Source organism: Pongo abelii, chromosome 12 (assembly GCF_028885655.2).
Source record: "Pongo abelii isolate AG06213 chromosome 12, NHGRI_mPonAbe1-v2.0_pri, whole genome shotgun sequence".
NCBI classification, from domain to species: domain Eukaryota; kingdom Metazoa; phylum Chordata; class Mammalia; order Primates; family Hominidae; genus Pongo; species Pongo abelii.
In genome coordinates this window covers 60,944,013-60,965,579 of record NC_071997.2, presented here as the reverse complement: position 1 = coordinate 60,965,579, position 21,567 = coordinate 60,944,013, and the positions used below count along the sequence as shown (strand labels likewise).

At 34.3% G+C, this 21,567-nt stretch overlaps 1 protein-coding gene across 7 annotated transcripts in view; it reads left to right on the top strand.

The window, feature by feature from the left end:
* ZNF638 (zinc finger protein 638) overlaps window positions 1-21,567 on the top strand; it is a 97,221-nt gene that overhangs the window by 69,945 nt on the left and 5,709 nt on the right. For 6 of the 7 annotated variants that reach the window (XM_054548067.2, XM_063713612.1, XM_063713613.1 and 3 more), the window contains 10 exons: window positions 522-653; window positions 2,447-2,575; window positions 4,185-4,226; window positions 4,713-4,847; window positions 6,727-6,852; window positions 11,097-11,134; window positions 15,278-16,502; window positions 17,099-17,164; window positions 18,923-19,877; window positions 21,010-21,114. In XM_054548067.2, coding sequence (XP_054404042.1) covers window positions 522-653; window positions 2,447-2,575; window positions 4,185-4,226; window positions 4,713-4,847; window positions 6,727-6,852; window positions 11,097-11,134; window positions 15,278-16,502; window positions 17,099-17,164; window positions 18,923-19,877; window positions 21,010-21,114 — 2,953 coding nt within the window. The remainder of the gene's footprint in view (window positions 1-521; window positions 654-2,446; window positions 2,576-4,184; window positions 4,227-4,712; window positions 4,848-6,726; window positions 6,853-11,096; window positions 11,135-15,277; window positions 16,503-17,098; window positions 17,165-18,922; window positions 19,878-21,009; window positions 21,115-21,567) is intronic. The other variant, XM_063713611.1, reaches the window with a different exon arrangement.

The following is a 21,567-nucleotide window of genomic DNA, read 5'->3' as shown; positions in this document are numbered from 1 at the left end:
ATTCAGGAAGATAAAAGGATACACACTGATTTGGAGCTTGGGGATATTATCACAAGGCACAGGGATGGCGACAGTATATGAAAGGAAGCAGTTGTAGCCAGAACAAGTGAACTTGTGTTTTAAAACAGTGAGTGACAGCTGCTTGGGTGGCTGAGACACAAGAATCACCTGAACCTGGGAGAGAGAGCTTGCAGTGAGCCGAGGTTGCACCACTGCACTCCAGCCTGGGCAACAGAGCAAGACTCTCAAAAAAAAAAAAGTGGGTGAAAAGGAGTCCAGCAGACCTCGACTAGATGACAGATGGTATAACTACAATTAGTCTGTACTCCTGAAGAGTGTAAATTTGCAAGCTTTTTTGCTTTTCTTTTTAATTTGAGGTTCAGACCAGCCTCTTGAGTTTCTCAGACTTTCCTCAGTATTAAATGCAACGATATACTAACATAACATGATATACAGTATAAACTTAAGTAAATATAAAACAAAAATATTTTAGTAACAGGTTTTAAAAATTTGTTTTGAAGGAAACAGAAGAAATGTGTGTGATGCTTATCTCTAATTTGCCTAATAAAGGATATTCTGTAGAAGAAGTTTATGACTTAGCAAAACCATTTGGTGGTTTAAAGGATATCTTGATTTTATCATCTCATAAAAAGGTAAGAGTTGATTAATAGCTGTTCATATCCTCTGCAAGCATGCATGCTTTGAAAAACATTAAATTTACAAAACTAAAAAGAAAGGGTTTAAAAGCAATATCTCAAAGTAAACTTTCAAGCTAAGAGATTTTAAAATATAAAACACAGATATCCTGTATTTTAGTATTGTTGTAATGAGACGTAGTTTTAATGATGGGGACAATTGGCTTTGTAATATGTCAAAGTTTTACTCAAAATTTTAGTTTAATAAGAAACGTTTTATATCTTCAATATGTTAAATATATCTTTACTATGTTATGTTAATATGTTTAATAATAGGAAATGTTTTATATCTTTAATATGTTTAATACATAAGTATATATATGAGAAAGAGCTTATACCAGCAACCTTTATCTATTTTGGCTTTTTAGGAAGCTATATTTATAAGATTCGTAGATCATTCTTCTACTTGTATTTCATACTCTTTCTGCTCTTTTATCAGTGATACTCAAATGGGAAGTAACCATTTTCAGACTCAGACTAATGATGTCATCAATACTTAAAACAATCTAGGTTTATCTTTATGTTCTAAATTTTCTATAAGCATGTGTTGGCTTTGTATTTTTAAAACAACACATTAAAATGTATGTTAATAATCAACTTGTAGAAAGTATGTTTAATTGAGCGAGATTTCAGGAAATAGTTTAAATCATGGAAATGACACCATTAGAATAGTGGGAAGAAGTGTTCTTACGATAGAAAGGAATTGGTAGTCACTAGATATCTTTGAAAGTAGAATAGGATATATGTTTTGAGGCACTCCGAGCCAGTGTGCTTGAGAAAATGGTAGAAGAGAATGAGTACAAGTGAGTTATGTGTAATTCCACATTATGTTAAAAGTAGATTATTTGAATGATCGCAGAGCTCAGTAAATACACTAAAATCCATCGCATTGTGTACAGTGGTTGAACTTTAAACCTAAGTTATGTGCCCAGTTTTGAGTGGAGTTGAGTAAAATTATTAAAATATTTGGAGACTTAATGAAAATACTTTAAACATTTATGAAATTAAAATTAACATAAAATGAAAATTTAAAAACTAAGAGTATTTGTTTAAAAAAGGGAACAGGATTCACATCTACATTATGCTATAACATATTAAAACTACAATAAATAAATAGACAAACAACCTGAAGAGAGAATTCATTTCAAATAGGCTTACAACTATAAGCAAACATACAGCTTTCTACCTCATTAACTATCAAATATGTGGAAGAAGTTTCAACCTCTTTACTTACCAAGGTGTGAAAATTAAAAGCAAAATGTGTGGAGCTACAGTTTTACACCTATGAAAATAACAAAATGAAAAATGACTTCACAATTATTACACGTTTCTTTGGTTTTTTCATGTCTCATATTTCTCATATTTTATCAATAAATTTATTTACTCAAGAAATACTAATATTGATTAGAAATATATCTGCTACATGCCAGATACTGCTCTAGGTACTAAGGATACAGTGTTGAATAAGATTTTTCTTCATGTCAGTGGCTAGAATGTCTCTTCTTTTTTCTCTCTTTAGTTTGCCTTAGTGTAGAGTAAGTTTATTCATTCTTTATTTCTTGCTTATGGGTCTAATATTCTTAGTCTTTGGGCCTCAATTTTCTGAGGACTGCATTTTTTTTATCTTAAAAATATTTACTACGTTGTTCAATTCACTTGACATTTGAAGTAGTTTGTTTATACTTGCAAGTCTGTTTTTGAGAAAAAGTAACATAAGATTTTTTTTGTTACCGTAATTTCTATTTTAAAAGGCATATATAGAAATAAATAGAAAAGCTGCTGAGTCTATGGTAAAATTTTATACCTGCTTCCCAGTAATGATGGATGGAAATCAACTCTCAATAAGTATGGCTCCTGAAAACATGAATATAAAAGATGAGGTAAATAAGACCACCATTTTTACTAGCTCTTACTAAGTTTTTAAATCAGATTTGTTACAGTCTGTTATGTTTTCTAGTTTTCCACTTTGGTTCACATTTTTCTCACAGACACTGAGAAAGCTTCTTCCTGTCCCTCCAACAGTCACCCAGTCACCCATCCCACTGTTTGAGAGTTACTTTCATAGTGAGGGAATCCTATTCTTCATGTATGTTGGGATGGAAAAAAAGGTTGAATTTTGTCTAAAGACAGGTTTGTCTCTTATCTTTCTGCCATTATCTGTCATCTAAACCAGAATTCTGGAAGTTATCTTTAATTTTTTTCTCTCATTTCTTAAATTTAGTTCCTTGTAAATCTTGTTTAACTCAGTGAGCTTGGTCCCTCTTCCTCATCCCATATACCATTGCTTTATTTCTTAAAAACTCTTACTGGTCCAGGTATGGTGGCTCACGCTGGTGATCCCAGCACTTTGAGAGGCTGAGGTAGGAGGATTGTGTGAGCCCAGGACTTCAGGACCCAAGACCAGCCTGGGCAACAAAGTGAGACCCCATGCCTATAAAACTTCAAATAATTAGCTGGGCCTGAAGGCGCATGCCCGTGGTCCCAGCTCCTCAGGATGCAGAGGTAGGAGGATCCCATGAGCCTAGGAGTTTGAGGCTGCACTGAGCTGTGATTTTACCACTGAGCTTCAGCCTGAGTGACACAGGGAGACCTAGTCTCTAAAACAAACAGACATCCTCCTGGACCTTTTGTATGTACAAAAGTAATTGTCTTTTGTACATACACGCTACCTTCAGTTTTATAAAACTCCTTTGAGTTCTCAGCTTTTATCTCATGTACACACCCTTCAGTGCCTGTATGTGACCTATAAACATTTACTGTCAACTGCTAAGAAGCATGAGGTAGAAGTATTGTATGCATTACATGAGGTAGAAATATTACATTCTCTCTAGAGGCAGGTAGAAATGCATGTAATGTAAAAAAACACCTTTCATTAAGAATCACTCTAATGTGATGTAATTGGCGAGATTGTTTTATACACGTCAGTAGTATCAACAAGAAAAAAGAAAGTTTAGAATCCTCAGTCTTATAAAGTCCAAGTTCCTTTGCTGCACACAAAGCCTTCCATTAGTTGTCCTCTGCCTGCTTTGATATCCTTGTTTCCTGATGTTCTTGGCCTCTTCATAATTCAGTAGCATCAAATCTGCATTTATGCTCTGTGCTGTTTTATTTGCCTGCATTTCTGTTCTTTCTCATCTCCTACTTTGCTTAGTTAACTTTTCTTTTGTAATTTGAATTCTCTTCCTGTTGTCTAAATTAAATCTCTATTCCTTATGTGAATTTGAATGTCTTTACTAAATGGTACTATCTTATTAGTCTTTTATGTTCTTAGGGGAATAAGAAGAATTAAATTGTATGGGTTAGAATGAGGCTTGTTTAGGAGAGAAAGATTTTTGGAAAGAACGTAAATAAATCTTGCTGCTTCTTAATTTTATAAAATACTTTGTAATGCATATTTGTATAGATTGTTATGTTATAAATCTTAACTAAGTAAGTATTTGTATGAGAAAGAGCTTATACCATCAACCTTTATCTATTTTGGCTTTTTAGGAAACTATATTTATAACCTTGGTAAAAGAAAATGACCCAGAGGTAAGTTTTGCATTTAAATTGCTTTTGTATACTTATTTAATTGATGGAAACATTGTTTTACTTGTTTGCCTTTTAGGAATTAAAACCGTAGAACTAATTTTAAGATATTGAGGTGATGGAGATGTCAGATGGGTCTTCTTAGTAACAATAAAAAAATAAAGGTTTCTTGTAGTACTTGATGCGAAAAAATTTTTCAGGTACTGGAGTGCATACTAAGTGGTCTAATAGGTCAATATCTTCTCTGAGGATGTTTTGGGTAAACGTTATGTTGATAGTAGAAATATTATACTTCCCATTTTAGTACGTCGTTTTACTGATTACTCGTACGTAAAATTAAGACCTCACTGTCTTCCCCCATGTAGTCATTTTCTTACTCTTGGGAGAGAACATCATCTGACCTCTGTAATAGTAAGTTAATGTTAATCTGTTTTACCGTTTGTTGCTTCAGCTGTGGTTTTTTCTGTGCTGTCTCTTAAAAAACTGCAGGCAAACATAGATACAATTTATGATCGATTTGTACATCTTGATAATTTACCGGAAGATGGACTTCAGTGTGTACTTTGTGTTGGACTTCAGTTTGGAAAAGTGGATCACCATGTATTCATAAGTAATAGAAACAAGGTAACAAGTTCCCTCATAATTTAGCTATACATTCTATAAAGAATATATAATAACCCTGTATTCTGACAATCTGCAGCTTCTGACTCAGCTTCTGATCTGAAGCACCTATAAATATTACTCAACCACTTCACAGAATTATTATAAACCAGAATATTTTATTCTGGACTGGGCTGAGAAAGAAGAGATGACCTCTCTTTTTTCAGAACTCCTAGTTTTTAAGGAAAAATAAGACTTAACGCAAGGGGGAAAGGTAATATAGTGCAGACAGCATTATCTTACTGGGAAGTTTAGACCTGAGTTCCTTTGGCTCTGATCTTAACTATCTTTGTGGTCTTGGCTAAGTTGGTTTACACTTATTTGTAAAATGAAAGGGGTATTACCCAATATTTCTTTAAGTCCCTTCCAGCTATGAAACACCTGAGTAAGGTCCATTTGTTTGTTCATATGGAAAGAGAGAGATATAGATAAAATAATTGCTGGATGCAGTGGCTCATACCTGTAATCCCAGCACTTTGGGAGGCTGAGGCGAGGGAATTGCTTGAGCCCAGGAGTTTGAGACCAGCCTGGGCAACATAGTGGGATGTTGTCTCTACAAAAAGTTTAAAAATTAGCTGGGTATGGTGGCGTGTGCCTCTGGTCCCAGCTGCCTGGGAGGCTGAGGGAGGAGGATGGTTTGAGCCCAGGAGTTGGAGGCTGTAGTGAGCTGTGTTCACGCCACCACACTCCGGCCTGGGTAACATAGCGAGACCCTGTCTCAAAAATAAAGTAATCATTCCTTACTTTCATGATTTGGCCTCTTAACCAAAAATTATTCATTTATTTACATTTGATATGCCTTCTGTATTTAATATGTATTTCAGCTATATGTTCATTAAAATTAAATTTTTATCAGCCATATATTACCTAGAAAGGCAGGGTTTTACATAAAAGTGGACAATATTCATAAAGAGCACTTAATTAACCAACAACTAGGTAATAATTTATTTGATATGCTTCTGATAAATAGAGCATAGAATGGAATATGATAAATAGTGTGACATAGAATGGAAGGTGGGGCACAGATGGCACATAGAAATTCTGAACCTTTCTTGTAAACATTTTTAATCCTCTATTTAAAAAAATACCTATCATTCTCTTCAGTTTTGCCTTGGCTTTACAACGTTTTAAGGATTGTTTTCTTGTTTCCTTTAAATAAGGATTAACCTACCTTTGTAATCACATATCTGAAACCTGAAAGAAGAATATATTCCAAACTTTTAAAACAATTAAAAACATTTTTATTGTAGTAAAATACACGAATTTTACCGTTTGTAAGACATAAATTTAACGTTTTAATCATGTTTAAGTGTTTGTTCAGTGATATTAAGCACCTTCACATTGTGCAACCATCACCACCATCCATTTGTGAACTTTTGTCTTCTCAAACTGAAGCTTTCTATCCTTTTGACAATAACTCGCCATTAATTCAGCCCTTATCAACCATTATGTCTGTTTTTATAAATTTAGTTACCTCGTGTATGTGGAATTATATTTGCTTTTTTGTGACTGGCTCATGTCACTTAGCATAATGTCTCTAAGGTTCATCCATGTTGCAGCATGTGTCAGATTTTTCTTCATTTTTAAAGCTGAGTAATAATTCTGTTTTATGCATATAACACATTTTTATATTCACTCATCCATTGACGGACAGTTGGGTTGCTTCTCCCTTTGGTCTGTTGTGAATAATGCTTCTGTGAACATGGGTGTACAAATACATGTTCAAGTATCGGCTTTCATTCCTTTTAGGTATATACTAAAAAGTGGAATTGTTGGATTATGTGGTTATTCTAATTCTAATTTTTTTAAAGAACTCTTCATAACTTTTTAATCTTCTCCAAAGGCAATTCTTCAGTTAGATAGTCCTGAATCTGCTCAGTCAATGTACAGCTTTCTGAAACAAAATCCACAAAACATTGGTGACCATATGTTGACCTGCTCATTATCTCCAAAGATAGACTTACCAGAGGTAAGATTTCTCTTTCTTCAGCTTTTGTGATTTTAGAAAATACAGAGAACATAAAGGTCATTCTCAGGTAGTAGTCAAACTGTTTCTGTGTTTAGAGATGATTTTTACAATTTGTTTCGCAATCAGTGTTCCAATTTTCATAGTTTATAAAGCAGTATAAATTTGTCTAAATGAGAATAAAGAAATTTTCAACAATACTTATTGTTGACATGTAGGTATCTACATTTTTGTGTATAGTGACTCTTTGTATGTAACATGATTGTCTCCAGAATGCAGCTACTTTGAATCCATTTTGGCTTCCTCTGGGTAGAAAGAAGTTTGTTTATTCTTCTTTTTGTTTCAGTTACATTTATTATAAACTGTTTTTGTGTTAAGAAATAAGATTTCACAGGTTCTTGGCATACACAGTAGTACATGTAGGAAAGCTATGAATAGTCCACCTTTGAAAGCATTAAATTCAAACTCAGATATTTTCTCCTTCTATTCCATTGTATGCTGATATCAGAGGTAAATAATAGGACCTCATATTCGGTGTCCTTGTGTTGTTTGTCAGTCTGTTAAAAATCTTGCACTATCTAAAGAAAAAGGCAATTTCATCCTCTAAATCTAAATTAGAGTATCTTTAAGTAAATGTATTACGATAGGTACCAGTTTAAGCACAAATGAGTGGCTCATTTCACTTGATAATTTCAGAAAACAATGTGTAAAAGTTTTTAGCTATTCCTCAGCAGAACATGCATTTTTAAAAATTTGTCATTTATATTTTTCAAGCTATTATTCAGTTGTGTTCAACTAAGTTCAAAATTAAACACTGTACAGAAATCCTTATCCTAGAAATATAGTCCCAAATTCTTAGAGTTAAAAGAAAATTAAAGAAGTGAAAATTTACATAAACTTCTGCCTGAATTGGTACTTCACTTCCTAAGTGCTTACCCAGAACCTTATTTGTATAGCTTAAGTTGGGTAACACATATGGCTTATTTATAAATAGTTTTTAATTGACTACTATTTAAAATGAGTTAATAATCAACTCTATATTATCCTCTCTTCAACACTTACTGTTTTTGTTAGACTGAAATGTTACTTCTTTGTGTAGTATGTGTGACCTTTATTTCAATATCTATAGTTAGCTTGTATACAAAGCATGTAGCACTCCATTCTAAATACTGAAAACTAGTATCTGCATTTTTGATATCATGATTATGAAGATATTTACTGCAGAATTAAGTAATAATGAGAATGGGTTTATAAAGAAGGCAATATGTAATATGTGTCCATAACCTCTACACTTAACAGGTGAGTTTCTTATATTCCCAGTCATTTCTCAAAATGGTGCCACATTTTCATTTTCATAAGTAGGTAGATTATGGTTTTCTTGTATGGTTTAGGGTTTGTATCTTGTTGAAAGGGGGAAAAATGACAGTCTTCATGTTACTGTGATCATCTGTGTAACTTAATTACTATTTGTTGAATGGAATCTCCTTTCAGAGCTATTCTTGTGACTCTTTTCTAAATTTATGGTCATTTGCTTTGTTGACCAATTATACACCTTTGGTTTTCTTTCATTGTTTTTCTGAGTCATGTCTGTTTTTTCTTGGATTCTGTCACGTCACAGGTTGTTTTTCTTTTTGCTAGAGTACATTCTCAAATATTCTTTTTACCCCAGAAAGTATGTGGAGGCAGTACATTTTCTGAAATTCTGCATGTTTGAAACTGACTTTATTTTGCTCTTACGTATTTCATTGATTGATTGTCTAGATGTAAAATTCTGTGCTTAGGCTATTTTTCCTTTGATTGTTTTTGGCATCCAGAATCCAGTATTATTGAGAAGGCTGATTTAGACCATAACTACTTTGTTCCTCTGAAAGGTTTTAGGATTTATATATTAATTCTTTAAACTAGTTTGTTTTTCTGTTTGTTTGTTTGTTTTAAAGACAAAGTCTTACTCTGTCACCTGGGCTGGAGTGCCATGGTTCAATCATGGCCCACATGATTTAAGCCTTAACTTCCGGGCTTAAGCGATCCTCTCACTTCAGCCTCCAGAGTAGACTATAGGGGCATGCCACCATGCCTGGCTAACTTTATTTTATTTGATTTTTGATTTTGTGTGTGTGTGTGTGTGTAGATGGGGTCTCATTGTGTTGCCCAGGCTGGTCTCAAACTTCTGGCCTGAAGTGCTCCTCCACCCTGGGCCTTCCAAAGTGTTGGAGTTACAGGTGTGAGCCACTGTGCCTGGCCCTAAACTAATATTTATCTAATTCCTTTTCTCTATGCTAACACTATTTTAGGTATTAGAATACCATGATGAACATTGTTTCAATGTCCTAGTCCTCGAGGATTATATTTTAGTGGAGGAGATAGACTATAAACAGATATAAAAGTGGTAAAAAGACTGTGAATAAATAAATCGAGATAAAAAGAGAATGATTAATTGGGGAATGTGTATCTTAAAGTGGTCAGTGACAGTCCCTCAGCAGAAGAGTTATTTGAGAGACCTGATGGAAGAGAGCAAGCTCTAAGAAAATTTCAAGGAGAGATTTTTAGACAGAAGAACCAGATCAAAGGCTTTAGGGACATATTTGGTGATTCAAGAATTTCTAAAGAGAGGGTTGGTATTGCTAGTCCAGTGAGTAAGGTTTTTCTTGGTTTGGGACTCATTTCCTACATCCTGCTTTTAGAGCAGGAAGTTTTTCTTTTTTTTCCTTTTTTTTTTTTTTGTTGAGATGGAGCCTCGCTTTGTTGGCGAGGCTGGAGTGCAGTGGCGTGACCTCGGCTCACTGCATCCTCCACCTACCGAGTTCAAACAATTCTCCTGCCTCAGCCTCCCGAGTAGCTGGGACTACAGGCACGCGCTACCATGCCCACTAATTTTTTTTGTATTTTTAGTAGAAATGGGGTTTCACCATGCTGGCCAGGCTGGTCTCGAGCTCCTGACCTCGTGATCCGCCTGCCTCAGCCTCCCAAAGTGTTGGGATTACAGGGATGAGCCACCACGCCTGGCCCCAGGGAAGTTTTTCTATTATTATTTTTTGATTTATTTCCTTCAATTTTTAATATTCTGTTTTTCTGGAAATAACACCAGTACTGATTTCACAGATGCTATATTCTCTTGAATTTTTCTGAGGATGTTCTTTTGAGTTTTTTAAAAGGCACTTCAGTTGTCTGAAATATCTTTTCTTTAGCTTACCTTGTTTACTTTTGTGCATTTGTTTTTCCGTTATTCCTTTATGAATAAGGAAGTAAGTTGGCCAATATAGATATCTGATGTAGAGTTCCTCTGATACCATACAGGGTTTTTTTTTTTTTTTTTTTTTCCTCTCTAATAAACTTTTCTCCTGAATGGAAAGCTGCTAGTAAACACTCTCTGTAATTGGGACTTAAAAACCATCATCTTTAGTTTTGGGCAGTATCATTAGGATATAAGCTAGACTTATCACCAGATATCCCAGTAAAGGAAGTCTTTACTGTTGAACTCAAACATCTATGCCAGGAATTCTCTCTAGACACATTGAATTTCCTTAAAGTACTGTTTTCAGTTTTTAGTCTGACAGAATCTTTCTAGAAAGTTTCTACCCAGAGAATGCATGATTTCTCAGAAAAGGCTTCCTTCTAGTATGTATAAGCTCTAAATGGCAGATATTTTTTGCCATTTTATTCACTGATGCATCCCAAGTACCTAGGACAGTGCTTGGCATATAGGGACTGATTTTTAATTCCTGCCCTTTTTTGGGGCTCCAGAATATTGCTTTCTTGGGACCCACATATCAGATAAATATTTAAAATATTTATCAGGTATCAGACAAATATTTAAAAGGATTATTGTTCAATTTTGTTTAGCATTTCTAGGTATTTTGAATAGGAAACTTTTTTAGTCAGCTGATCTCTCTTAGAAGTCTTAAAATAATTCCACAAGGAAGATGTTGATATTTCACATTTATTGTTTAGGGAAAAGATAGAATTTCCAGGCTTCTAAAGTTAATAAAGTTTCTTATTTATATCATTATTAAGGAAACTTATTTTTTCATTAATGTAAGTTATTGTGTGTGACCTAATTTGGAGGTCTTTAATTAGAAAAAAAATTCTAGAACCTGATAGTAATGTAGACACTGAAAACTAGCTGCTTTGATAACATTTTTAAGGTTTTTTTTTTTTGAGCTTAAATTTTAACTAAAAACATTGCTTTTATAGTTAAATATTTCAAATCCAGTGGAATAGCCGCTAATAAAATGCTGATTATATTACAGGTGCAAATTGAGCATGACCCAGAATTAGAAAAAGAAAGGTATGTTTCTTTATGTTTACTAACACTTTTGTATAGTATTTAGTTTCTGAATTTTATTGCTGTATTTTATAGTAATGGCTCACATGTAGTGAAAAGTTCTATTCTGCATATTTATTTTGTGTACATATGGGCTTGTTACAGTTTTCTTTTTGGATTCAGCCTGACCTAGGAGTTTCGTTTGTTGCTTTTTGTTTATTTACTCTCATTTAAGTATTTACTGAATATTTAGAGTAACTGCATATATAAACAGTTTGAATTAAATAAACCACTTCTTTATAAAATGTTTTAAGACTCTCGAATAACTCAACATCACGAACAGTAATTACATTGCTTTTGTTAGATTTTCCTATTCCAAAATAAACACGATAGTAAAATTTTAACCTTTTAACGTTACTTAATTTCATTGTGTGTTTTAATACTTTTTAAAAACAACTGGGTCGGGGCAAGTAAGTATTTGTCCAAAAAAATTATGTATACAGTTTTGCATTATCAGAGGAATGAAAGCTTGTTTTTCAAAGTCTCCACAAACTGGTGACTTACAGCCTTGTTTTGACCACGTAAAGTACACCCTCTCCTTAATAACTTTCTCATTCTGATGGATATCCTCCTTATCACCACCCTTGTTCCACCAGTTAATGACTTGCCTTTCACTGCTCTTCATTGTAAATCACTGATTTAGAATATTTCTTTTTCCTCCTGTATACTGAGTCATCAATATTTATTAGTCCTTGTTATAAGAGCGTATATTTGTTTGAAACAGCAGTTTGAAAGTGTTTAAATATGTAAAGTGTTTATTTTATCTGATGCACTGATGTTAAGATCCCTGAAAAACAGAATGTCTTAGCGGATTTTTCTTCTCAGTAATTTTTATAAAATCAGATTATTTTAGTTGATAAAGATGATGAGTACATTAAAATATACCAGTAACATTAAGCAATAGGTTTGCTCTGTGTGTCAGCACAGGGTTTTTTAAGTTGTATGTCATACCAGGTGCATTCGCATACCTAAGAAATAGTACCACCAGCAGTGTGTGATGTGAAAGCTCACAAAGGGCTTAATATATAACAGTGCCTATGTAGTACTATATATATAGACCTAAAGATTGGCCACAATAACTCTGTGGCAAAACCCATTTTATTTCATTTTACAAAGTTTTTTTGAGGTCTGCATGAAAAGTTGTTCTCCGTAGCAATAGCAGTTGGTCATTGTTCTCCTCTCATTGTTTAGATATAGCTTTTAAAATTGAATATATTTCTTAAAGAATTTACAGATGTATTCAACCTCATAAAACTAATTTTTAAAATTAGCACCAAAAACTTCTTAATCCCGCCCTCCCTGCCTTTTTTTTTTTTTTTTTTACATTAGAGAAAAAGATGTGGGATATGTCCAGAATACTAAACGTTTGTTTTGGAGTGAACTGATGCTGAGAAAATACTATTTGTTGTTTTTGTTGTGTTTTTTTTTTTAGAGACAGGGTCTTGCTATGTTGCTCAGGCTGGCCTTGAACTCCTGGGCACAAGCTGTTTTCCCGCCTCAGCTTCCTGTGTAGCTGGTACTACATGCACTTGTTTTGTTTTGTTTTAAAGCACTTGTGGTTGCCAATTCATTATGAATATGATACTTTTGTTTATAACTAATGTAAACTATTTAAATACTGTTTAGAGGAAACTCGTGGATACATTCATAATTTAATAATTCACATTATGTCTGTACTCATCCTGTTGATATGTAAACAGATTTTATCATCTGATTAAAACCACAAATAAGAATGCTAAGTGAAATTTTTCTGATTCATTAATATTAGGAAGTAAACAGTTGGCCTCTGAAATAAACACTAATCTTTAGTATTGTGAAGTCCCAGTTTAAGGTTTCTCCAGCTTTTATTGTATGCTTTTTCTGAAGGCTGTGAAATTCTGGTATTACTGGGATATTGGGGCTGGAGGGAGGAGTGGCAAATGAGATATCTGTATCTCAAATGCCTTTCTGGAATCCTTTTTTGTTCCATTTCCCAGAATATGGCTGTGTTTTCATTTGATCGTTACAAAGAGTGGTTGTTTAACTTTGGTGTTAATGTCATTTATTTGACATTTCAAACTGTCTTTTCAAACTAACTTGATCAGTGTTGAGGCTTTTTTCCCATATTAGCCAGAAAGCAGATACTAGTTTTGGTAAATGACTTCTCTAAAGAAAACACTATGATTTAAAAAGACTAGCACACAAGGACAAATATGGAATTAAATAATTCTTCTGAGTAGACCTGTGTTCTCTGTTTCAAGTATGGAACTGCATAATGATTCAGTTTGTATATAAGTTAATAACTTTTTTATTGAAAAACTTGTGAAGGGGGAAGTCTTGCTATATCCTTGAGCCAGAAATCAAGGTCTCCATTGTTATCCTAGCCCCATAGATGTTTTTACTTAGCCCTAAGTTTCTAAAGCTTTTATGTAGGGTTAATATGCAGTATAGTAATGAGGCAGGAATTTGAATATATTCTTCATTATTGGAAATGAGTCTTGTAATTTAAAGACAAAAGCTTGTTTTGAGAGGTAATATTCATATACCTGCTGTAACTGTGAATGTCACTACTCTTTCTGGTTGTGCTTTGCCACAAATTTAATTTTGAATTGTAAAGATTTGAAACTCTTAAAATTAGCCATTTATATTTTGAATAAAAGGGGTGTGATTATTTTAAAAAAAACCATTTTAGCATGCAAAGAATAACTTGCACAGTGGATAGAATATATATTGATTAAGGTTTAGGGTCAAGAGGTATTTCTCTAATCTGGTAGAAAAGTTTTCTACTCAGGATGTAATCTTTGGGGCATGAGGGAAGACCAGTTTGGTTCAAATGATTTAAGACCCTGGTGTGGTAGCACAACTTTCTTAAATATGGTTAACATCTCAGCACACAGATATACATCATCTTGTGTCGTTAACTGAAGGGTACATGGCCACCCTCTAAGAAGCAGGTCAAAAGGGATGGCTCATCCTCTCCTTCCTTAAAAAATAGGAGAAGAAAGTCAGTACTTTTTAATAATCAGGTATTGATATGATAGGATCACTCTCTGGTGTCTTTCTCCAATCTGCTGCTTCTCATTATATGAATATATTTGGTAAATTTTAATTTGCATTGATAGCATGTTGGGCATTGTTTTTGGAAGCTAAGGTTTTCCTTGTTCTTCTTCAAGAAAACCTCTGATTTGTGGAACATTAATATAAAAATAACTTATTCTGTGTCTACCTCAGTGAAAGTACTGGAATTATAGGACCATTCACTTTTCATATACTTTAGATTTGGGAAGACCATGATGAAATAAGATGAATTACATATACTTAGCCATGTATTTCCTCCATTTCTTCTGAATAATATTACTTACACATTTAAGTTAAATATTAGAATTGTACATTATTCTCTTGAATTGGGAAGGTTTATTTTTTAATGTATTTCCTATAGTCAAAGGCAAATATTTATAATAAGACTGTATGTTCACATAAGGTGATTGTATCAGGTTTTGTCACTAGCTTTAAATCCTCAATAGAGTATATAAAGAATACTTTCCAAAAAATGTTCTAAGTATTATCATTAATAAATATGGTTCTTGGGTAATTAAAAAAATATTTTACATCCCCCAAAAAAATAAAAAGGTGATATGATTTAGAGTATGGTCTTTTCCCCCCACCAGTTTCTGTTTATGTTCTTTTTAGGTAAGGTTCACTTATAAAATTTTAAATCATAATGCGTGGATCATTAGTTTTATTGTAGAACTGTACACATATTTTATTATTTCAGTTACCACTGTTGGGAATAGGACCTGATAATATTTGAAGTGTCTCAGATTCACATTTGGCCTTTCAATGTCAGGAGTTAACTTGACAGAGGAGGGAAAATATTGGCTATAATCACATGAGCGCAAAAGGAACATATCAACAGTCATAATTTATATTATTTATGTATTTCCAGCAATACGTCTTACCCATTTTATGCTGATTGGTTGGATTTCCCAGTGCTTATTACGAATGCATCAGGAAGTCTTAACAATTGGCATCAACAGGATTCTTTATAATGGTTGAATTCTCATCATAGTTTGATTTTTGTTTGTGTTTTTGTTTGTGTTCTTTTTGTTTGTTTTTAAATACTTTTAGCCCTGACTTGAAAAACAGTCCAGTTGATGAAAGTGAGGTGCAAACAGCAACTGATAAGCCCTCTGTTAAACCTAATGAGCTTGAAGAAGAAAGTACTCCCAGCATTCAAACAGAAACTGTGGTACAGCAGGAAGAGCCTTGTGAGGAAGAACCTGAAAAAGCAACATGTGATTCTGACTTTGCTATTGAAACTTTGGAGCTGGAAACTCAAGGAGAGGAGGTCAAAGAAGAAATTCCTCTTGTAGCATCCACTCCAGTCAGTATTGAACAATTCACTGAAAATGCCGAGGAGTGTGCTTTAAATCAGCAGATGTTTAACAGTGACTTGGAGAAGAAAGAGGCAGAAATTATTAACCCTAAAACAGCATTGTTACCATCTGACAGTGTGTTTATAGAAGAAAGGAACCTCAAAGGAATTCTAGAAGAATCTCCATCTGAAGCAGAAGATTTCATTTCTGGAATTACACAGACTATGGTAGAAGCTGTAGCTGAAGTAGAAAAAAATGAAACTGTTTCAGAAATATTGCCATCAACTTGTATTGTGACGTTAGTACCAGGAATTTCCACTGGGGATGAGAAGACAGTGGACAAAAAGAATATTTCTGAAAAAAAAGGTAACATGGGTGAAAAGGAGGAGAATGAATTTAATGTTAAGGAAACCAGAATGGATCTTCAAATAGGAACAGAGAAGGCTGAAAAGAATGAAGGTAGGATGGATGCAGAAAAGGTGGAAAAGATGGCAGCAATGAAAGAAAAGCCTGCAGAAAACACTTTATTCAAGGCATACCCAAATAAAGGAGTGGGTCAGGCTAATAAGCCTGATGAAACTAGTAAAACTAGTATTCTGGCTGTATCAGATGTATCTAGCAGTAAACCAAGCATCAAGGCTGTTATAGTCTCTTCTCCTAAGGCAAAAGCTACAGTTTCAAAAACTGAAAATCAGAAAAGTTTTCCAAAATCTGTGCCCAGAGATCAAATAAATGCTGAAAAGAAACTTTCAGCCAAGGAATTTGGTCTGCTTAAACCTACAAGTGCCAGGTCAGGTTTGGCAGAAAGCAGCAGTAAATTCAAACCTACTCAGAGCAGTCTTACCAGAGGAGGCAGTGGAAGGATCTCAGCCCTGCAAGGCAAGCTTTCTAAACTGGATTACAGGGATATAACAAAACAATCTCAGGAAACAGAGGCTAGACCTTCCATCATGAAACGGGATGACAGCAACAATAAGGTGAGGAGGGTAGGAAGAATGGCACAGTGTGTCTTTGAAGTGATTAGCTCCGCTGCTGTAGTTATGTAGTAGGAGATGTAATTTTGTTTCATACTTTCATCTCCTCACTCTACCCCAGAATCTCCCATTTCCTTTTCTTAAATGATTCCATTGTTTAAGCCAGTAGACATTCAGAGTATTAAACTCAAGTTCATAATTTATTGACAAGTTTGAAAAGCATTATTTGGATACAATTTGGAAATAACTGTGGTTTAAAAAAAAAAAAAGTCTGCAGTGAATCTCCTAAGGTGATTTACCACTCTGCTTCTGAATGGGAAACTGTTTCCTCTCTTAAATTGAAGCTTCCTTTATCAGGTCACTGATTGCCTAACTAGACATTGTGGGACGAAAAGATCAGTAAAACTGAATTTAACTACAACTTGTAGAGACTGTGCCTATACTGTTTAGTGACTGTTGACTTAGTTTTGTATACATGTTAAATAATTTGCATAATTGACTGTATTTGGGTAATGTTTACTGGTTTTTTTTTTTTTTCCAGAACATTAATAATATGGTTATAAATTCTGTTTTTCTGTATTTCTTATTTGCTATTTCAGACTTTGGCTGAGCAAAACACTAAGAATCCTAAAAGCACTACTGGTAGAAGTTCCAAATCTAAAGAGGTAAAAAATAGATCACAGACCATAACCCTTCTTTTTCATCTCCATAGCACAGTTCATCTATCTTACAACTTGTGCCTGCCTTAACAATGTTAAGAGACTAAGAGTATAGAGCAAGGGATAGGAATGAGATGTTTTGTTTTTAACTTATCTCTAATCCTACCATTAATTTACTTTTTGACCTTGAGCTAGTCTAAACACCTTGTGTTTTCTTGAGGATGGGGGAGCAGGCAAAATGTTATATGGGGACAGAAAGAGAGTAGAGTAGGGCAATACCTCCAATCTCATATTGACAGGAATAGGTTGTAGACACAGAAAAAAAAATTTATATATGTAAAAGAGACTGACATTTGACTTGAGTCATCCTCATTTTGTTAAAACAGGTTATCCTTTTGGCTCTAATTTAGCCGTAAGTGGATGGGCTCTAAGATTTACTTTACTGGTACTGGTACCAAGTTCTGTTGTCAAACATATTTTATATTTGGTTGTTATTTTAGGTTTTTACCATTCATAGAATTTTTTTTCAGTCATTTTACTTTTCTTACCTGGTAGGGGATGAATTTGGGCCTATGTTGTTGGGGCAAGGAGAAATGTTACTAGTTTTAAGCAGAAATAAGGATTATGGCCACTAAAGCAGAAGTAGGGATTATGGCTACTAAAGCAGAAGTAAGAATTGTGGCTACTTCAGTTTGCTTTGTTAATTTGATAGTTCAATCGCTTGTAGATATTCTCCCTAGAAATTACAGGGTACATATTCTATGTCGTTATTATATATAATAGCAGTTGATCATTAATAACATACTAAATGTATAGGAGCCCTGGTAGGAATTTATCTTCTTTACTATTGACGGCATTTTAAAAAATTACAGATACTGTTGTTTTCAAATACAGTTATGTTAGGCATTGTGTCTTAGTAATAATTTTGTCATACAACTTTCTCAAAATGTAACCATTATATTTCTATTATTATTATTATTATTATTATTTTGCAACGAAATCTCACTCCTGTCCCCCAGGCTGGAGTGCAATGGCGTGATCTCGGCTCACTGCAACCTCTGCCTCCCAGGTTCAAGTGATTCTCCTGCCTCAGCCTCCCGAGTAGCTGGGTGGCATCTGCCACCACACCCAGCTAATTTTTGTATTTTTAGTAGAGATGGGGTTTCACCATGTTGGCCAGGCTGGTCTAGAACTCCTGACTTCAGGTGATCAGCCTCCCAAAGTGCTGGGATTACAGGCATGAGCCACCACGCCCGGCCTGTATTTCTTAAAATATGTATTCTATATATAATTAAATTAATATGTAATCAATATATACTGATAAATGGAACAGCCTAATTAGCTGTTTACTTTCTAACTATATTTGAGGTGCTTTTAGAAGTCCAGTAAGTCTTCTGGAACACTTATTAGGTGTTTGACATATGGAACAGTAAATCCTTTGTATTGTCTGACAGATACTTTAAATGTATTTTTATGTGTCATACTTCAAAACTCATCATTTAGGAAATGTAATCTTATTGAATTTAAGTAAAAGTGGAATTAGGTTGATACTGTTAGGATTTTACCTTTGGCTTATACTTTGTGAATTATGGCTAAGTCATTTGTGGGGCTTTAAAAAAAATAACTCTAATTTTAGCCTTTAGGAAACCTAATTTGTAGTGAAATTCTCCCAAATGATCTGCATGCACATTTATTGTGACTATTTGGAATCTAGCCAGTGGTCAAAATTTGTTTACAATACTATGATTTTTAACTTTCCAACAGGAGCCATTATTTCCATTTAATTTGGATGAATTTGTTACTGTGGATGAGGTTATAGAAGAAGTGAATCCTTCTCAGGCCAAGCAGAATCCACTGAAGGGAAAAAGGAAAGAAACTCTCAAAAATGTTCCTTTCTCTGAACTTAACTTAAAGAAGAAAAAGGGGAAAACTTCCACTCCTCGTGGTGTTGAGGGAGAACTATCTTTTGTAACATTGGATGAGATTGGGGAAGAGGAAGATGCAGCTGCACATCTAGTACAAGCTCTAGTCACTGTGGATGAAGTAATTGATGAAGAAGAACTAAATATGGAAGAAATGGTAAAAAATTCAAATTCACTTTTTACATTAGATGAATTAATTGACCAAGATGATTGCATTTCCCACAGTGAACCCAAAGATGTTACTGTTCTGTCAGTGGCTGAAGAACAAGATCTCCTCAAACAGGAACGCTTGGTAACTGTGGATGAAATTGGAGAAGTGGAAGAGCTACCTTTGAATGAGTCAGCAAACATAACTTTTGCCACTTTAAATACTAAAGGAAATGAAGGAGATACTGTAAGGGATTCCATTGGCTTCATTTCTTCTCAGATGCCCGAAGACCCTTCTACTTTAGTTACTGTAGATGAAATACAAGATGACAGCAGTGATTTGCATTTAGTGACTTTGGATGAAGTAACTGAAGAGGATGAAGACTCTCTGGCGGATTTTAACAACCTTAAAGAAGAGCTTAATTTTGTTACTGTTGATGAAGTTGGAGAGGAGGAAGATGGAGATAATGATTTAAAAGTTGAGTTAGCACAAAGCAAAAATGACCATCCCACAGATAAAAAAGGGAATAGAAAGAAGAGAGCTGTGGACACAAAAAAGACAAAACTTGAATCCTTGTCCCAAGTGGGTCCAGTAAATGAGAATGTTATGGAAGAAGATCTAAAAACCATGATTGAAAGACACTTAACAGGTAGATACTTGGAAGGGATAGTCTGTTTTATGAGGGGATTACATTTAAAATTAATTTTAAAATACATGTTGTGGCATTAACAATAATGTCACCCAGTATTGATATTAGAGGCCAACAAACAGTTAAAGTCAACAATAAATTTTCCAAAGAAATGTGTACAAGTTTCACAGTTTTTTAAAGTTTTACAGCAGAACTTGCTCCAGGTTGTACTTCCAGAAAGGATGACAAAAAAACAGAAAACAAACTAAAGTAGCCAAATTAGAATTGGAATAAAAATGATGTATTTGTATTGTGGGAAAAAGACAACTTTTGATAAATAGAAGAATATTTACATCATATTACCTCCCAGTTTTTGCTTAGACTTAGGATTAAGAACTATTTATAAAGGAACTATTTGATTTTAAAGCAATATTGTAATGATACAGAATAGTAGGGCAGCTCACTTTCCGAACTTGAGGGAGATAAACATAATTTCCATTAAGAAAATCTTGAGGCCAAGTATTGTGGCTCACTCCCGTAATCTCAGCACTTTGGGAAGCCGAGATGGGAGGATCACTTGAGGCCAGGAGTGCCACACCAGTCTGGGCAGCCTAGCAAGACTCCGTCTCTACAAAAAATTAAAAAATGAGCCAGGGACAGTGGCATGCATCTGTGGTCCCAGCTGCTTTGGAGACTGAGGCGAGAGGATCGCTTGAGCCCAGAAGGTCGAGGTTGTGGTGAGCAATGGTTGTGCCACTGCACTCCAGCCTTGGTAACAGAGTGAGCCACTTTGTCTCCAAAAAGAAGAAGAAAAACCTTCTGAAAGATTTAACTCAACTAAGAATAAAATACAAGGAAGGTCCCACAGGCTTATGGAACAAATTAGAAAAACATTTATGGACACCCTGGGAAAAGAAGTTAGAAAAGCATAGTTACTTTGAAAATGATAACTGGGAACAAAAGGAAATGCTTAGATTAAACTGATTATTTTAAAATAGAATTCTTCTATTTTATATTAGCAGTAGGCTTCCCACCCAAATTTGGGTATTTTTTGCAAAAATGTATAATGTTGATTCAGACAGTATAATATGTTTAATTTAAGGCAATTTAAATACTGTTACTAGAGCAATAAATTAGGACTTTCTTTTTAAAGCTAAAACTCCAACCAAGAGAGTTAGAATTGGGAAAACTCTGCCATCAGAAAAAGCTGTTGTGACAGAACCAGCAAAAGGTGAAGAGGCCTTCCAGATGAGTGAAGGTAAAGCAGGATTGTTGGAATGGGAAGGAAAGTTACACAACACAAGAGGGTAGTTGAAGTTGTAAAGATCTATCTAAGAAGAAAAGTAGAAAATCAGTGGAATAGAGCAGGGGTGGGAAAAGTCAACTATAGTTATTAGATGTGGGTAACATTTTGATCTTTGTAATGTAGAGAGAATGGATTATTGATATTAGAATGTGACAGATTAGAGGAAATGGTCCTCGAAAGGTTTTCTGACCATGTTGCAGCATCAGATAGAAATTATTTATTAACTAGCTATTATTTGTGGACCTTGCTTTGTGGATGCTTGTCAGCAGCCAGCCAATGAATTAAACAAGAAGCCTTAACAGGGTTTATAAAATTTAACTTGAAACAAATAAGGAAATGTCTAGTGAGAGAGAATACTTTAGTCACTCAACAGATACTTGTCATGTTGGGCATCCTTCATAACAG